The sequence below is a fragment of the Rhipicephalus microplus genome, chromosome X (assembly GCF_043290135.1).
Source record: "Rhipicephalus microplus isolate Deutch F79 chromosome X, USDA_Rmic, whole genome shotgun sequence".
Taxonomy (NCBI): Eukaryota; Metazoa; Arthropoda; class Arachnida; order Ixodida; family Ixodidae; genus Rhipicephalus; species Rhipicephalus microplus.
In genome coordinates, this window is record NC_134710.1 from 163,415,554 (window position 1) to 163,435,183 (window position 19,630).

Below are 19,630 nucleotides of genomic sequence, written 5' to 3' on the forward strand. Positions count from 1 at the left end.
GTTCTCACTGAACTGAAACTGCTGAAAACTCGTGTTTCAAGGTACAAGGAAGGAAGAAAGAATAAAAGAGAGAGGTGGGCAGGGAGGTTAAGCAGACACATGCCCCGTTGGCTGTGCTAGTGGAAAGAAAGAAGTAAATGGCCAGTAAAGTGGATGGCACTATACAAAACTCACAGGCGTTCACTTAGGCCCGTAGTCTTTAAAAACCAAAAAGCACAAAACGTTCTAAAGGCGCGCGCCGTAGAGCACCAATTAAGTGAGATATTGGCGTTGAAAAGCATTGTCATCATGATCGAAAAAGATTTTACGCCTACGGACTCATGAGTGACTCACTTACTGAGACTCAGGTCAAGCAATGAGACTGACTCCGGCTCAGTAATAAGTCGGTGGGTAGTACACCACCGTGGCTACGGGCTTAGCTGCTAACACGAAGGTCACAGGTTTGATCCCGCTTCTGCAGTCGCATTTCGATAAAGACGACACGGTACAGGCCCGTCTGCTGTGCGATGTCAGAGCATATTAAAGAACACCAGAGTGTCGAAATTTCCGAAGCCCTCCTCTCATCATCATATCGTGATTTTGAAATGTAAAACCCCAGATACTAGTATGTTGGTGAATTAAAGCCCGAGTGAGTCCTTGGAGCAAAATATATCTTTCGAGTGAGTCAGAGTGTGCTTCAATTTATTCGCCGACCTATGCCCAGTTTAATGGAGTGTGCCAATGTCTCAATTTGGTTTCATTGCTTGAACATTCAAACTGACGGCGCGTCCTTGGAGACAACGTTCTTGCCCTTATCAAGGCAGCACAGTGGTGGCAGGGCTATTCCACTCCATTGTATGACGTGTTCTATATACACCCCCTTCCAAACTGTTGGCATGGTACACTGAGGATAGGTACCTCCTCACCACGCTGCTTACCATGGGTTTTTTTTTACATCCTCAACGTGGCTGGATCTTACCATGAGCGTAGCCAAGAGGGGTTGGGGGAGGGGGTTCATTCCCCCGCTCCCGGAAATTTTCAGTTTTGCTTCCGTATATATACACGCACATACAAACGCGCGCACGAACATGCATAAAGTATTGTTGAAGCCCCACCCCCCTAAAAATTTGTGGCTAAGCTCCTGTATCTTACAAAAAAGCAGACCTAAATATGGTAGACTAGCGCAGGAATGATCTCACACTAAAAAAGAAAAGTACCAAATAGGCTCACGTCCACTGCGCAACGAAGAACGTTGTCGTGCGCCCTTGAAGGAACGGCACAGTGTTCTGTTACTACTAAAGTTAAACGCTAAATTTAATCGGATAAGATAGAGCTTAGAAACAAGACACGAAGTGCTTCCTGCCATGCACGAAAAAAAGAGTATGCGCATGTACATAACGCATGCCAAGGTTAGTGGAAAACAAACGTTATTTGTTTAAACATATGCCAAAGGCACATTATAGCAATGCTGAGTGTATAGCCGAACTCTCGGTAACGAAGTGAGAAGGGTTATGAACTTTCGTGCTGACGTAATATGTTTTCGGGTCTCCCCGGGCGTGGCCAATCGCGCCGACTAATGTCAACCGTACAAGTTGAAATTCTTATAAAACATAGTCATTTTGTTTCAGCACTCAAACCAGACCACGTGAAAAATTTCGGAAGCATATTACATCGCAAAGAACAAAGTGTAGGAACTTTACTTTTGCAAGAAAAGCTGCGTGGCCCGATCTCGCAGGTGCTGCCACCCGGTTCGGCTCCACTGGCTGCCGCGGCTCGCCGTGGCCTAGTCTAGGGTTGCCAGTTAGCTTCCCGAGTGCAGTTGAGAGAGTCGCCCCTGCCAAAGCTACGTGTGAGTATATGTTTTGTGTGTTCTGGAGGGCACACAAAATACTTTATCTCGGAGGTCAATGCGTTGGTGCGTTATGTGAGCAACTGTCACTGTGTGTCAGTTGCGCCCGGAACAAATCCTGGCCGCGTGTCTCTCTGGAACGGTGGCGTGGAAGAATGCCTGTTCATAAAAACCTTCCTTGTTACTGGTTTTTGGATGCGCTTGATCAAGGCTACAACAAAATGAGACACACGGCGAGACACAAAAGGATGTGATTTCTACCATCTCAAGAAAGACAGTCCTTGTCAGTTCAAGATGCAGAGCTCAACAACATTCATATTAGCTACTCACCTACATTTCAAGTTTCGGTCCGCCAGGGTGGTGCCGTGGTTAAGGTGCTCGGCTGCTGACCCGAAGGTCACGGGTTCGATCCTCACGGTTACATTTCGATGGAAGCGAAATGGTAGAGACCCGTGTGCTGTGCGATGTCATCGTACATTAAGGAACGCCAGATGGTCGAAATCCTTGGAGCCCTTCACTACGGCGTCTCTTATAATCATATCATAGCTTTGCAACGTAAAACCCCCGATAGCATTACTGCCTTTGAAGTTTGTTCATTTGTCACTCATCTTGGCATACACCATCCACCAAAGTATTGTTTATATGCATGTTCAGTAAAAATTACATAGCTTGCGCCATTTATTCAAGCGTTGTCGTTTCTGCACAGCAGCTTTTTTTTAATAATAAAACACCAACTAGCCCTGCTTTATGTCCCAGTACGAAATACAATAAGAGTTCGCAAGATTCTAAAAATTAAAGAAACTCATTTTTATTGCTGGCCACAAGAATGTTTCTTGCTGCTATCAAATTATACCTCTTTTTAGCAACGTATCATTGCGACTATGGATCAGGCATTTTTGTTACAGAAAGCGTTTTTATCCAAGTGCTTCAACATATTTCGCAAGTGTGTTCTTGAATGACCATGCGCTCCCAAACCTGCAGTGTTTAAGACTCAAGTGTGACGTAATCTGGGAGCATCTGTTGAATAGTTGGATATTTCTGCTGCTCCCATCTTCCAGCTTCTTCAAGTCCTGTTTTCTGACTTACCTGTTGACTCCGGTCACTGGGGATATGAAAAAAGAAGCGAGGTTACGTTAAAAACGTCATTGACCCATAAATAGCAAGACCAAGTTCAGCAATGCTCGCTTTTGTCATTTCGACCTTAAGTATATATCCAAGTCATGAAGAGCATGTGCACGTGGACACTTCAAATGAATCGGCAATTCTTTCTTTGTGCTAATTATCAACTGCAGTTGTTTAATGTACCCCGGTGAATCGGCATCGCGTCCCTACAATTCGCCTTCCACTACCCACTAAGCTATGTGTTCTGACGCTTCCATCAACTACGGGAAGTTTTAGCGCACCTTGTCTACACAGCCCGTTGGTTTTTACGATAGGGCAATAAATGTGAGGCCACCTACCAAAAGCACCAGCTTGCCAACCACAAGTGTAAGTCGGTACTTGCATGCTATTGGGTGAAAAGAGACGGCTGAAGAGTACACCCGCTATAATAAGTATTTATGTCTTTGTTTTCTTTTAACTGGACGTAAACATGAATAATAGTGCAACGTAGTCGCAATTTTCCTGGCCCATTCAGAACTTTCTTCTTTGAAGGGGGGGGGGGGGGGACAGACTGTTGTGTTTAAGCCATAACCGTAGCCGTTGGACTGTTGCAGGCTTTTCTATACAAAAGCCTCAAATGGCTCATTGAGCGAAAAAGGTGGCGTCTGTGGCAGGGGCCTAGGCAGAAAGTTTCTTCGGCGAGAGGGGGCACCTCCTTGAAATGGTCATTTTCGCTCTGTATCACATGGCGAAAAAACAATTCGGGGAGGGGGGGGCTCGGGCTCGCTGTTCCTCATTCTGGCTACACCACTGGTCTGTGGTAGCGAAACGGCACTTAAATTCCCATTGGCAACGACTTCACGCAACGTGCATACGCTCCGACGGTACAGAGACGCTGAAAGGGAACACTTAATGCCACTATTGCGCACCGGGTGCACTGTTCGTGCACAATTCACAGTTCGATCGTGCACAGTTCGATCTCACAACGACTCTTTTGCACGTTTTGTACAAAACCATGCTTCATAATTCCTAGTCCTATTGCACACTCCTTTGCAACATGTCTCATTACAGTCTTTTTATTGCGAATTCCACATATTTTCACTGCAGCTAGTTTAAGTCATTTTTGTCTACGCGCATAGGAGATTCCCATTGAGCTTCTGACAAGACGGGACCGTCTTCTTATATAAAAGCGTCTTTCAATCGTTACCTTTTTTTGGATGTGAAGATGTACTGATTCTGTTAGTAGCTATTTGCAGAAGGTTCGCAAAACGTTACTCCAAAGCTCGATCGAGTATGTTATGCCTACAAACGAAACGGACAGCGCTAACTTCCCGCTGCAGTTTCCCCGAACTCCGATGCCGCAGCGCGCCCTGAAACGCCCGTGCGAGCTCAGCGCGACCCGTGTTGCACAAGCTGGGTCATTTGGACTCGTCAAGGCGTGAATCGCGTCCTGCCGAAACGTGTCACCCGACTGCCGTTCTCACGGGACGCCAGAGTGAAGCGCCCGCGGCGCTGCTGACCCCCTTTCTTCTCACCTTTTTTTTTTTCTGTCTCGCTTTTATGGCCACAGCCGAAGGCGGCCGGTAGCAGCCTTGACGTGAAGGCCAACGGCCTTGAACACGCCTCCCGGCCGAGCGCAAGTCGCCCTGGGCCGCTTCGCCGCTGTAACAAGCGCCACGCGCGCTTCGGACAATCCTGGCAATTTGCAGCCATAACGACCTTTTCTGCGCAAGCTGCCGTGTGTGTGCGTTGGCGGCCACAGATGAAAGTGACGATCCCTCGATCGAGCGATTCTCGTTTTCGCGCACACTTTGGGTCTGTGTAACATGGAGATATGGGGCATGTTACTGCATTATGCGCCAAACTGGTCCAAGCTATAATGCGCGCACCCGCCGGCAAATGTATACAGTTCGTGTGCTTCACGGCCAATGTATATGTCAGCCCGTTAATGCATGTATAGCTGCTGATTGGATGTATAACTGTGTAGGTCACTAAAACTATACTACAAGCAGAGGTGTGGCAGCTTGGGCTAGTTGGTATGGAATGACGATAGTTGTCGTCGTTCTGTTCTCGTGCTATAACTGTCGTCATGCCAAGCAGAGGTTTTTCATTCCCGGCGCACACATTGTTCTGTTGCGCCGTGAATCATGTAATGTCGTTCAAAACACCCTCGTATGTTTGTTCTGTGCACGATACATTCATACGTAATTGCATGCACACCCATAGACATGATCACACACGCATGCATGTCCACTTCAATACGCATTCCGAGTATCAGTATACTTTAATATCTGTGGTTTTCCCCACCACTACCACGACATGACTGTGAGGCACGCCACAGTAGACAGCTCTGGAAATATCGGCCAACTGGTGTTATTCAGCATGCACTGACATCGTACTGTTCGGCCCTCCAGAATTGTGCCTTCATCGGAACGCGGCTGCCGCAGTCGTGATCGAAGTCTTCGGGTGAGCAGCCGAGCACCGTGGCCGCTAAACCCCCATGGCCGACAATCTCTTTAGATTTTAAGGTTTATCAGTGGGCTGTGAATTTAAATAATGTCGGAAAGCAGCGAAAGTATCAACATGATTAACTCTATCTTTTTGAATTCCACGACCTATGTTGCACTCTCGGGGGTCGAAGAGAACTTTTGCGTTAAATATCGCTGTTGCCCTGACACTGCTCAATAGTAGAGGCGTTCATAACTATTCTACGATATACAAGCAGTTCTACAAACGATGCGTTAGAAGTAGGAAAAGAATTTCTTGCCGACGTGCCAAAATGTCCTGTAAGCCGCCACGGGAATCCGCACGAGCACAGTGGGTGTGGTAGTAATTGTGTGTGACAAGAAAAAAAAAAGAAAAAATACATCAAGTGTGATTGGCTTCTTAACGAGCGGTCACTGCATCAGCTAAATAAATGATATTTATGCTTCGGACGGTGTATTTTTGCCTGTTTTTTCTTCCGCATAATGATCTGTAGGAAACCTATAGGCACTCAGGTGCGTAAGACGTCTGACGTGATCCCCACTTAGAACTGAGTGGGCAGAAAGCCAGTTTCGCGAACCTATTGGATAGCGGTGTATTCATAAATCCTAAGCAAGGTCGACGTTCTTTCCCACAGTTGATTGTGTAGTGAAAATATAGGCAAACAGTTTCACTGACGCCTACGCCAACCAGATGTCAACTTCGTCATAAGCATGCTTTCGAAATAAAGGAAACAGTTTTAAAAAGTAAGACAAAACAAAAATCACATCGCAAGAACAAGTCCGCAAACGCGCAGCTGTTTGATAAGCTTATTATACGAATATCTTATAACATGCATGACAAATGTCGGCAGTGTGTTGGCATTTGACACTGAAACTGAGAGTTGTATGTACCAGCTGTGCCGTCTTGTATTTTCGTGGTGTGCTATTTCAACGTTTTTGCAATAACAAAAACTTTACACGTTATATCGACTCAAGAGAAAAGGAACTGCTGACGCCATATTTGTGCGTCGTATTTTTGTGACTATCTTACCAAAAAAAAACTGATAGTTCTGCTTAAGCCCTTAAGGCGCATCATTCCGCCATTGTATAATTGGACTTCGAGGATGATGTAACTAAAAAAATCGTTCGCTATCACCAACACGTAGGAAAACACTCAATATGAATTCTATTTTACTTTTCATTCGACTTTGCATTGAAGGCCAAAAGGTTGCGTTTCTTGCACGACTTCAAGGAAAAGCGATTTTGCCGAGAGAACATCTGAGAGCGAAAATGTCCCTCGTGGCGCCTTTTGTTCAGACATTTTCATAAAATGACACACACTCGATTGAATCTCGGCTTCCGCACCAGCTAATGGAATGTTGTATCTTGAATGTCCGCAATGACGGTGCCAGAAATGTAGAACATTACGTGCAGCAAATAACTCAAATGATTGCACTTACGATGGCACCAACTAAATACGGGCTGAAATCAAAAGTAATTTCTACGCAGATTCAATGTGTTGCACAAACACTACCGCGCGCAAAATTAACACACCAAAATACCTTCATCAGGATCTTGAAAGTTTTTTAGCCATTGCGTTTGCTCTGTCCGATTTCTGTTCTTGTTATTTTTTTTCTTTTTTTTTTCTTCTGTGTTATTGTACCACTGTTTTCTTGACATTTATGCGCTTTTCCTGTTCTTTGTGTAACACAAGTGCTCCTTACAACGGCTGTTCATGGGAACTTTTGAAAAATGAATGAATGAATGAGCGGGTTATCTGCATTTGCGATGCTTTTCGCCGTTCATTGGAACCACTTGACCCCGGCTCGAAAGATTGTGCCAGCTCAGTAGCAAGCTTACACCTATAAAAACTAGTTTCGCTTTTTGTCCCTACAATCCTCTTTCCCCGGTGCAGTGTAGCGAATTATTCGTGAGTAGTTTTATCTTCCGTGCGTTACTCCGCTTCTCTTTCTTGACCACTCTTCTCCACCTCTCCCAGCTTTTCCTATGTGCGATATCGTCAGCAGCACGTGGGTAACAACCTATGCCATATTACTTGAGACATTAGAAAACTAGGGAATATTATTAGAATAGGCGCACAGACGAAAACATAATCACATACTTTCCATACAACAAGGAAGTGCAAAGAATAATCGTTTATACTCAACTTTTCTGAATGCTAGTGGTGTTCATACGACGGCGTAAACAGAAAAATTTTGTGGAATATATTTCAGTGTAAAGACCTATAGTGGAGGACAACACGAAGCTACTTAAGAAGATAGACGGAAATAACAGATAGCACGATAACACGTGGCTATATCGATGGGGCCGTTAATACTACACAGAAATGTTTTCTTTTCTTTCACAATGAACATGAATGCAACTAACGCATGGTAAAGCCAATCACGTTATAAATTCATGACACCTCGTATAAACAAGGGGATCTGGCGTTGGAGCGAGGCCGACTAGTATGACGCACGCGCATGCATTGCTCTCTTGTGCTGGTGGACCGTGAAAACGATGTTTAACTTGTGGATAGAGCTTGTGGGAACTAACAAGCTTGCTATCGACCCCGACGAGGGCCTGTACAATTAACACACCTTCACTAGCTACAGACTAATACGACATATGAAAATCTGCCTTACTACGCCAGAACTCATACCTGTGAGAATGCCTTCTTTTCTAGAACAATAACGAATGGAATAGAATAACACAAGTAATAATAACTAAGATTGAGTCGATTGAATATGATCTATCTGTTCTACTTTTTAGATGCCATACTGCAATTTGTATACGCTTTCAACGCTTCGCGTTTTTTCTCTCTCTTATTTCGATGTGTATACTTACCCTGCCTGGGTGCGTCAATGACATGCAGTATGTAATAAATAAAATATATTTCTTCGGGATATGGGTATGTATAGCGTTCTATATAGAGTTTTACGCCCGAGATCCCAATTGAATAAGTTTTACTGCTGAGGGAACTATTAACTACAACGGCTCCATTCTCTTGCGCCCTCTCTCTTTCTCTTTATGCATATATAGTATGCGCTATATACACAGGGCGTCGTTCCAGCATCAAGACATGGAGCAGTGGTGGACTAATTAGGCTTCATGATATTTATAGATCACTGAAACATTAGTGATCTATAATGATTTATATATGATCAGTAATCTTCACTGATCAGGCAGCCACAATATGCGGAGAAATACAGCATCAGTTGTAAGACACAGATACATAGAAGTATGGATTAAGCACGGAAGTAATGTTCTCGAAGTGAAAGGCAACTGTAATGCTAACCTAATGATGCTTACAGCGCCATCAAGAGTGTGAGGTTATGTAAGGCTGTGTGAGGCGTGTGTACGTACTATGCTTCACAGACTCGTTTAAATTCTGAAACCATAACTCATTTTCATATTTCTCACACAACGTTATTCTTGTATCCTATAGCAGCCTATGAGCACCTGGAAATTGAGCGTTGTCTACAAGATACAAAGTGCAAACAATACAAATATATGAGGTACAGGAAGACGTGTAGGCTGGTGTACGTTGAAATATAGGGTACGCCTATAGCAAGAAAAAAAAGAAAAAATGCTTCGTAAAGTGACGAAGGAGCCTTTACGAAAACAAAATAAACGGCCCGGAAGACTACGAAAGATAGGGAGACCAACCAGACGACGTCCGATTTACTACCCCCCACTGGGGGAAGGAATGAAGGAATTAAAAGAAAGAAAAAGAGGGTAGTGTGGTACTATCAAAGTATGTGTGAGTTTTTAGATCTGGAGAAAAGTCAACTCACCGTAGCAAAAAGAAGCTGTACTTCCACTAAATGTTTTGTATGCCACCTGCACGTGGAGAAGACAAAAGATTACCTTACATTCGGAAGCCTAAATTACATACAAGGTAGGCACGATGGGAAAGAAACTATCAATGCAAATAGTCAACAACAATAAATGGCATGAAGTCATATAAGTTTAGCAGTAATTCACATGGCAATGCCCCGATAATCGAAGCTGGAACAGCAAGCCAGCAAGCATTCTTATATTCTTATATATAATATTTTTGCCGATCCCGACTACATGTAAGTGTACCACGTGCAAATACTACACAACAAAAAAGAAAAAAAAAGCCTTTTGTGTGACCACATCTCATTAGTCAGTGATGATTGAGTAACTGTAGTCAACATACGGTAGTTGAACATTAAAAGAGTTGACTGTTGTTTAAAAGAGTTGACTGTTGGGTGAGTTGGAGTTTTGACATACGAACCATCATTGTGAGCTGCGCTAGTGAACAGGACAGGAACTTCCTGTGTGTCCTCTTTACTTGCGCTGCACACGGTGGTTTGGTGGTGCAAAACCAACAAGAATGAACAGGTAAGGGCGTTATATAGATGTCTTTTGGTTCGAGTATTTGTTCATTCATGAGCGCCAAACGGTAAAAATAAAGATCCTGGTGTAACCTTCGGTTCCTTGCGTTTTTTTTTTTTTGTTTCAAGTTGAGTAGTTTACCTTGTTCTTTGGTCTTTATAAATACACTAGCTTTCTGGTGTTCTTTCACTATGTACCTGTCAAAGGGCCTGCCGATTTTTTTGTTGTCATTTATTCACATGCAGCCCGCGCTTACTCTTCAAGGAGTGACCCAGCAAGCAACGGGAAGTTCAAGTTCCGCGTAAAGCACGTGCGGTCTATAATTTTCACATGTCCCGTGCGCCGTGGTTTCACTAAAAGGGACGAAAAGTGGTAGAAAAACAAGAAAGTCTCCACAGCCACTTCCGTCAGCATTAACAGGGTGCGCACAGCTGAGAATAACAGAGGAACCGCAGGCGGCTCGATTTCTCAGAAGCCCATCTAGCCGTACGTCATCCACGGGCCGTACGGCTTCCAGCCGTATCCAAAGCCGTACGGTCCGTAGCCAAATCCGTAGTACGGAAATGACGTGTAGGAGACGGTCTTCCAGTACATGTAGCGCGGCGACTTAGCTCGCGCTGGTCGACTGTTGCTGCGTCTGCCGACGTTGCCGTCGGGGGCGGCGCCGGCTGCAGTAGCGAACCGAGGCACGTAGATGGGCTTCTTCTCGGCGGGGGCGGCCGGCGGCCTGCGTCGCCTGTCAGGCCGCGGTTCAGCATCCAGGCTGGGCTTGGCCTGCATGCGCAGCTTGGAAACCACCAGATCCGTCCAGTCGCCGGTTTCCTCGGAGCCAGGCGGGCTGCCGATGTAGCTGACTCCGAAGTCGTCACCGGGTGTTTTCCTTCCCGGGGCACCGTTCCGCATTGCCGAGCGACGACGGCCCGACCCGGCGACCTCTGATAAGCTGCTCCCCGCTACTTGGAGGACCCCCGTAGCGGTATAGCTGTTGCTCCGCAGATTCCTAGTCACGCTGATCGGAACCATGCGGGGGCCCGCGCTGACGGGGCCGTAGCTCGCCGCCATTGCCACTGTTGAGTGCAGCACAGCGATCCACGCAGTGGCGAAGAACTGCGCAAATTGGGATGAACTACTGCGTTATCTGATTTCCGTCTGCACGCCCGATCAGCATGCGACATGTATATAGTAGTGCTCCTCTCAGTGCACTTAACGCATTCGACCCGCGGTGCATTGGTCCGTGTCGTTTTTTGAAGATGTAATAATTTTTTTTTCCTTTCAGGCAAAACACAGTTCTCCGCTTAAGGAGTGACATCCCTGATTTAAAAGCGGAAATACACTCTCAAACGAATATTTACGTTCGGTTTTAAGGAAAAGGGAAATCACTCATGGTTGAAAATGCATCCGCAGAAGCTACCCACCATCATCGCTGCACGGAACACTTCATTCGAGGCAGCAACGAATGCAGGGCGCATGTGGAGGCAAATGGAACGCCTCAATCTGCAGCGATACAGAATCATGCAGGAAATGCGGCAAGCATTTGTGCACCGAACTACAGAGCACACAGGCACTCGGCTGACAGCTTCAAAGCGTGCTTTCTCGGCCCTGTGGTTCCTTTCGCGCGCAGGACTTAGCCCACAAAACTACACATCCTACTTTCTTGAGCAATTAAGCCGCCAAAATAGTAGGCTGTTCCACTACAGTGATTCGTAGTTGCATGATGTAATAAAATATATTTCTATTTTCCACAACTTCATGCAATCAATACCTAAGTGGCCCCAGGGTTTCTTAGTTTTTTTTTTTTTTTTGATAAAAGTAATTCAGTACCTTGCCCGCGAGTTTATTGAAATTAATACTTCAACCTAGTGGCTCTTAAATTAACAGTGACAAGGCACAGGTTACTATAAAGCAGTATCGTTTACTATTTCAAGGTTATAAGTAAGGCTTCGGCAGTGGCATATCATTGTCGTTAGTCACCAATGAACCAAGTAATCACAATTCGTTTTTATGTTTCACTTCAAATATATGAGTATTGCTGCCGACTTAAAATTGAACACGACCACAACACAAGATATGAGTGTATATCGCCTTAAAGTAACGTGCAAACTTAACAAGCCAATTAAACAATCAATTAGTTGTGGCTAAACTGACACGCAATGGCAGCACAACTTAACCAACGAATGTAGCGATTACGAATTTTGTCAATATCGGCAAGCAAGTTTCCCGAGTCAGCCAACATTGTCAGAAAACAGGCTGTTCAACGTCTCGCGGACCCCTTTACAGGTACTCTTGTCCACGCTATTGATCGTTTCATGGCCACAATAACACGTGCACCTGGTTATGAAGTTCTCCTTCTGACCCGCACTTTGCGGTATCGAATCCCGGCCTGGGCGGCTGCATTTACGATGGAGGCCCATGTACTTAGATTTAAGAGCACGTTAAAGAACGACAGGTGGTTGAAATTTCTGGAGTCCTCCACTACGGCGTCTCTCAAAATCGTATCGTGATTTTGGGACGTTCAAGTCTATCAATTATTAAGAATTATTCTTGATTAGCAGCCCCTGAATACAAAATGTTGGTGACGTTAAATTACAAACCTTCAAGAGAGAATAGTCAATTACTCCAACAGTTACGGCAACAGCATGAACAACAAGAGAAGCATCAATAACAGTAACAAAGAAAACAAGCTGCTGCATGTCCTTTAAAGACTGACAAAGTGACGAAGCTCACGTATACGACGTAATGGAGTATACGAGCATTCTAAAGCCACATCACACATGCGCGAACTGTCTCCGATAAACTGTGCAAGAGTTGCACTTCGGTATCAAAAGCTCACTGCCTGCCTTGACCACATGTTCACCGATTCGCTTATCTAGCTTTTCACCTCTATATCTTCAATTTACGATCACATGAAGCCTCACAAGAAGGGACACCCATAGGGGTCGGTGCAAAGAAATGAAGAAATAAAATATACAAAAGCAAATAATACTGAAAATTGACGCCGTTGTTTCCTATACGTGAAAAAGAGATGAATATTTCTTCGCACCGCATGATACACACACAACTCTCACACAATAGTTAACATGTCATTGTAATTTTGCTCATTATGGTTACGGTAGTAGCCGGCCAACGTCCCCGAACCACTCTACCCTATACGACTCACGACCCAGTACACTTCAGAAGTCACACGTCTCTCTCTCTCTCTTTCTGTCTTCGTGTGTTGTTCTTTCTTCGTTTCTTGCGCCAAAATTCTGTGGTGTTTCTTTTCGGTGAACAGGAGGCTTCGGCCTCCTGTTCAGACTATGTGTACAAAATTAAAGACGACCTTAACTGTGACTCAGCCAATGTGGTATACAAAATTCGCTGTGAGGTGTGCAAACAGGAATATATTGGACACACGGAAACCGCGTTCCGTTTGCGTTTCAACAACCACAGGGCACACGTAAAGGGCCTCCCCAATTTGCCGTTCTCCAAACATATCAATCTTCCTGGTCACTCTTTCGAACGCGTAAGTGTCATACTCCTACAATCCGGCTTCCAGAACACACGGGAGCGCGAACAGCGGGAGTCATACTTTATAAAGAAATTCAGATCACTTACCCACGGAATCAACGAGAGCCCTGGGCGACTGACGTGTCTCCGCGACGTTTCGTGAAACACAGAAATTGAATTACTCAATTAATTTATTTATACATACGTGAAGTCGCACACGCAAGTTGGTCAATATAGCGAAACTAAACGAATTCGATGCTACGTGAACCAAACGGATTGTGTTAGTATTATTAGACTTTATTTTCCTTTCTGGGTACTTTTTTAGTATTATTTATTTTTATATATTTTCATCCTTTACAAGAATACCCATTTATTTATTTTCAGTATGACTGGTTGTACATTTTTCTGCAAGAGAGGGCCGGTGGAGGGAGGGGAAGAGGGCACATTAGCTTTCCAACGTGGCCATTATATTCCGAAAACTGGAGCGGGTCGTATGCTTCTTGTGTGTGTGTGTGTGTGTGTGGCCCGATGCCACGGGCCAGCCGCCGAACCACGTGAACTTAAACTCGATCCATGTGTGGGATGCGAGTAAGCGGCAACATGTTCCACATTTTTCCGTTTTTCTTGGTCGCCTCCGCTGGCGGCGCGTCTTACCTATACCAAGTAACAATGCCAGAATTACCCGCTCGTTTCCGGCGGCTCTCCATCGCTCCTTTCTAGTTCCTCTCCTTCTTCTGCTTCTTGTTGTCTGTTGCTACCTCGTTCGCCCGCTTGTCTTTCTCTCTCTCTTTTTTTTTTTGGAGGGTCTTTAAACTGTGAGGGTGACCCTCTGCTACGGGAACTTGTATCATTTCACTTACATCCTCCGAAGAAGGCTGGTCCACCGGCCGAAACTGTTAGCATTAAATAAATATTTTATTGTTTTGTTTCCTATACTGCACTATTCTCGAAGTTTATAACTATATATATATATATATATATATATATATATATATATATATATATATATATATATATATATAACTTAACATGTTACATGTGTATTATCATCGAGTTATTGTTCGTATCACCTCCAGTACGGCTTCAAGGAAACTAGGTGCTGAAAGATGACCGAAGGTCCACGTTTTTCAGTGATAACACACTTTTTTTTTCTTTTTTGATCACAGACATTCGTCAAATTTAATCACTGTAACTGAAGGTTGGGCTGGCCACTTCGATGATTGATTGATATGGTGTAGCGTGCCAAAACCGCCATATGATTATGAGACGCCGTAATGAAGGGCTCCGGAAATTTCGACCACCTGGGGTTCTTTAACGTGCACCCAAATCTGAGCACATGGGCCTACGGCATTTCCGCCTCCATCAAAAATGCAGCAGCCGCAGCCGGGATTCGATCCCGTGACCTGCGGGTCAGCACTCGATGACATTTGCCACTAGACCATCGTGGCGGGGGGCTGGCCACTTCGCAAACTTATTTGTGAATCCTGCTTCAACCATTGCACACAGCTCTAAAATAAATCTGCTGTTATAGCTCACGGTTACCAATAAGCGTTTGTCCTTCTTTTTCTTTCCTTTAAACATAGCCCTCCACACAGTTCATTCCTCTCAATGTTAACCGACAGCACGGTTAGCTACATGCATACTCTACATACTCGGGAATCGATCATCACAATGAGCCAGTGGAGTGCAGTTTAGCCTGATAGCGCAACATCTCTCCCCGTTCACTCAACACTTTCTAGATGACTGAACGCTGGTGCGACTTGCGGAATAGCGTGCGTATATGGGTCGTACATTTAATGAACGGAGCATCAGTTACTGCGATAATCCTTTTCACAACATGGTTTTCAGCGGGAACATCAATTCTCCTTAATGATTTGTGGGGTTTAACGTTCCAAAACCACCATATGATTATGAGAGACGCCGTAGTGGACGGCTCCGAAAATTTTGACCACCTGGGGTTCTTTAACGTGCACCCAAATCTGAGCACACGGGCCTACACCATTACCGCCTCCATCGGAAATGCAGCCGCCGCAGCCGGGATTCGAACCCGCGACCTGCGGGTCAGCAGCCGAGTACCTTAGCCACTAGACCACCGCGGCGGGGCAGTTCTCCTTGATGACCTACAGAAGAGTAGTCTTCCTTTTTTTTTTTGTTAAACTAATAGAATCTTTTCTGTGTCCTTTGTCCTGTTTTGTACTATGTAACCTTACCAAAGTTTGCGTTCAAGGTGTCATGAATACTATACGAGCAGACATTCTGCTGTTTTGTAGGTGTCGGTACAGCCTTGAAAGGGCTAGAGTTATATATACAGCTGGAAACCGCCCACTTACAGCTGATAAGCGCTGTGCTGCACGTGCGTTGTCGGCAAACCAGACAGAGCCGAGCTTTTATGGGACGCACTTGGCGAACGAGCAGTGAACACGGCCAGCTAAAGCAGTCTAATATTACCAAAACGGTGCGGCCGAATATGCCTCATGAACACGGCGCCCTTGAAAGCTGGCCTTTCAACGAGCGTTACATACTGTGCTCGGCGACAGGCGCACCATAATTAAGGAAGAGAATGAGTGCTCTAATCAAAATTCAATCTAGAGTTTAAATACAAATTGCAGCCAGAAAAAAAAGAGAAAAATAAAGCAAGAAAGAAATTTCATTCTGCCTTAAGGCTAGGTAGGGAGGGCGTGTGAACGGCACGGTGTGTGAGTATCTAATAAAGACAGACTATACATTGTAAGACATGAATTCTGAGGCGAGCCGTAAATAATGAACACTTGAATGCTAATTAGGCGTTCCCCAACGCACCCCTCACGATCGCGCGTGCATCCGCGCATCCCGATCATGAAGCGATGCCCTTCGTGGCGGCGCACATAATGACCAGTTGTGTTTACTACGCATGGTTGCACAACCGCGTGTTCAGAAATATATATACACGCCGCCGCGATCTCTCCGTCACGGCGTGGTACGGCGTCCGCACCGCAACTTTGGCTATTTTGCATATATATATATATATATATATATATATATATATATATATATATATATATATATTGTTCACGAAGAAGCATGCACGTGCACCACCGAAGGTATAAGAGCAGCTTACCCTGGTCAACGCTAGCGCCAACAACTGCGATTTGCCGTGTGAATATACTACAAATGTAGCAGCTAAATTACAACTGGTAAGTACAACAAAAATCCCAGCTGTGCATTCTGTTTTTGTTAGAACAAGGGTCAACGTTTTCAGGACTAAATTAAGCGCTGTTTGTACCTCCAATCTACATCTAATAGCCCCCACCGGTATCTCAATAATATTGTTGCTTGTGAGTGACTGCCATCATATCTAAAGCTTGACGTGCCAAAACTACGTTATGATAATTAGAGCCTCCGTAGTGATGGAATACGGCAATTTAGTTCATTTAGTGTTCTTTAACGTGCACTGACATCGCACAGTGCACAGGTCTCTATAGCGTTTCGCCACCATTTCAATGCGACTGCCGCGGCCGGTATCAAACCCGCGGTCTTTGTGTCAGCAGCCTAGCACCATAACCACTATGAATAATTAAATAAACAAAAAATAACTGTCCTCTAAGTCCTCCCAAGGAAGAGTATTGACAATGATGCAATACGAATAGCGTGGCCGGTAACGTGTAACGTTTTTTTCGCTAACTTCGTAACGTCTTCGTTATCATTTCCTAACTGTAACCGGTAACGTAGATAACATTCTTTAGTAACATGAAGAGTCGTGTTGCTATTTCTCGCTCTTCTCTATCGGTCGGCAAATATTGTGGAGCTCAGTCAGAAGACTCATCAAATGTATTATGCACTTCGGACTCACTCAGACTGAGGCTCACCAAAGTTTTCCCGAGCCGAACTCACACGAATTCATCAACATCAACATCATCATCAGCCTGACTACGTCCACTGCAGGACAAAGGCCTCTCTCTCCCATGTTCCTCCAGTTAACCAGGTCCTGTGCTTGCTGCTGCAAATTTATGCCCGCAAACTTCTTAATCTCACCTGCCCACCTAACCTTCTGTCTCCCCCTAACTCACTTGCCTTCTCTAGGAATCCAGTTAGTTACCCTTAATGACCAGCGCTTATCCTGTCTACGCGCTACATGCCCGGCCCATGTCCATTTTCTCTTCTTAATTTTAACTATGATATCCTTAACCCCCGTTTGTTCCCTAATCCATTCTGCTCTCTTCTTGTCTCTTAAGGTTACACCTACCATTTTTCTTTCCATCGCTCGCTGCGTCGTCCTCAATTTAAACTGAACCTTCTTTGTAAGTCTCCAGGTTTCTGCTCTGTAGCTAAGTACCGGCAAGATACAACTGTTCTATACCTTCCTCTTGAGGGATAGTGGCAATCTACCTGTCATAATTTGAGAGTGCTTGCCAAATGTGATCCACCCCATTCTTATTCTTCTAGTTACTTCAATATCGTGGTTCGGCTCCGCGGTTATTACCTGTCCTAAGTAGACATAGTCTTTTACAAATAGAAGTGCATTATTACCTATCTCGAAGCGCTGCTTTCTTCCGATGTAGTTGTACATTACTTTCGTTTTCTGTAGATAAATTTTAAGACCCACCTTTCTGCTCTTCTTGTCTAACTCCGTAATAATGAGTTGCAATTCGTCCCCTGAATTTCTCAGCAATGCAATGTCATCGGCGAAGCGCAGGTAACTAAGGTATTCTCCATTAACTCTTATCCCTAACTGTTCCCATTCTAGTCTGAAAACCTCCTGTAAGCACGCGGTAAATAGCATTGGGGAGATTGTGTCCGCCTGCCTTACACCCTTCTTGATCGGTATTCTGTTGCCTTCTTTATGAAGCACTATGGTAGCAGTTAATCCCCTGTAGATTTGTTCCAGAATATTGATATATACTTCATCGACGCCCTGATTCCGCAATGTCTGCATGACGGCTGATATTTCTACTGAATCAAACACCTTCTCGTAATCTATGAAGGCTATGTATAGTGGTTGGTTATATTCTGGGCATTTCTCTATTACCTGATTGATAGTGTGAATGTGGTCGATTGTTGAGCAGCCTGTTCGAAATCCTACTTGTTCTTTTGGTTGATTGAATTCTAATGTTTTCTTTAATCTGTTAGCAATTACCTTTGTAAATATCTTGTATACTACAGAGAGCAAGCTGATCGGCCTGTAATTATTCAAGTCCTTGTCATCTCCTTTCTTATGTATTAAGATGATGTTAGCATTCTTCCAAGGCTCTGGTACTCTTTCCGTCAGGAGACACCTCGTAAACAGGGTGGCTAGTTTTTCTAACACAATCTGTCCTCGATCTTTCAGCAGATCTGATGTTACCTGATCCTCACCAGCAGCTTTGCCTCTTTACGTGCTCTCCAAAGCTTTTCTGACTTCTTCTATCATTACTGGTGGGGTGTCATCTGGGTTACTGCTAGTTCTTACAGTATTAAGGACGTGGTTGTCCCGGCTACTGTACAGATCTCTGTAAGACTCCTCCGCTATTTTAACTATCCTATCCATATTGGTAGTTACATTGCCTACTTTGTCCCTTAGTGCATGCATCCGATTTTTGCCTATTCCAAGTTTCATCTTCACTGCTTTGACGCTTCCTCCGTTTTTCAAGGCGTGTTCAATTCTCTCCATGTTATACCTTCTTACATCGGATACCTTACGCCTATTAATCAACTTCGAAAGCTCTGCGAGTTCTATTTTGTCTGTTGTACTTGAGACTTTCATAATTTGACGCTTCTTAATGAGATTCTTCGTTTCCTGGGAAAGCTTGCCAGTGTCCTGTCTAACTATCCTGCCTCCAGCTTCCACTGCACACTCCGTAATGATATTTGTCAGATTATCATTCATTGTATCGACGCTAAGATTGGTTTCCTCACTAAGAGCCGAGTACCTGTTCTTAAGCGAGACTCTGAAGTCCTGTACTTTCCCTCTCAGTGCTAGCTCATTGATTGGCTTCTTGCGTATCAGTTTCTGTCGTTCCTTCTTCAAGTCTAGACGAATTCGGATTCACACTTACGAAAATATTACTCACCTGTACTCACTCACGACTCGATCTGAGCCTGAGCGAGTTCGAGTGAGTGTACTCATGAAGTCCAGAATTAGCCTTTTCAACCACGTTGTGAATGCTTTTGAATACCGATATTTCACCTCGTAATCAGTGCTCTTGTCGGCAACTTTATCTATCTATCTATATATATATATATATATATATATATATATATATATATATATATATATATATATATATATATATATATATATATATATTGTCACGAGGTTGTGAAACACGCAGCACTTGAGAGGAAGCACGCAGGAGTCAGGGCGGTGTCAGGCGAACTGTTTATTGGACGAACTTGTGCCCAGCAAAACGGGGCCAAACACAACTCATTG

General features: G+C 44.4%; 1 protein-coding gene across 7 annotated transcripts in view; it reads right to left on the minus strand.

Annotated features, from left to right (window-relative positions):
- Positions 1–2,611: 2,611 nt before the first annotated feature.
- The window catches only part of LOC119177108 (uncharacterized), a 70,238-nt gene continuing 53,219 nt past the window's right edge, over positions 2,612–19,630 (minus strand). For 6 of the 7 annotated variants that reach the window (XR_012887077.1, XR_012887079.1, XR_012887082.1 and 3 more), the window contains 2 exons: positions 9,192–10,866; positions 2,612–2,930 (listed from right to left, as the gene is read on the minus strand). Coding sequence is in view for 1 of the 7 variants with exons in the window: in XM_075878111.1 (XP_075734226.1) it covers positions 10,240–10,866 (627 nt within the window). In the remaining 6 variants the exon portion in view is untranslated. Of the gene's footprint in view, positions 10,867–19,630 lie in introns of all 7 variants that reach the window. The other variant, XM_075878111.1, reaches the window with a different exon arrangement.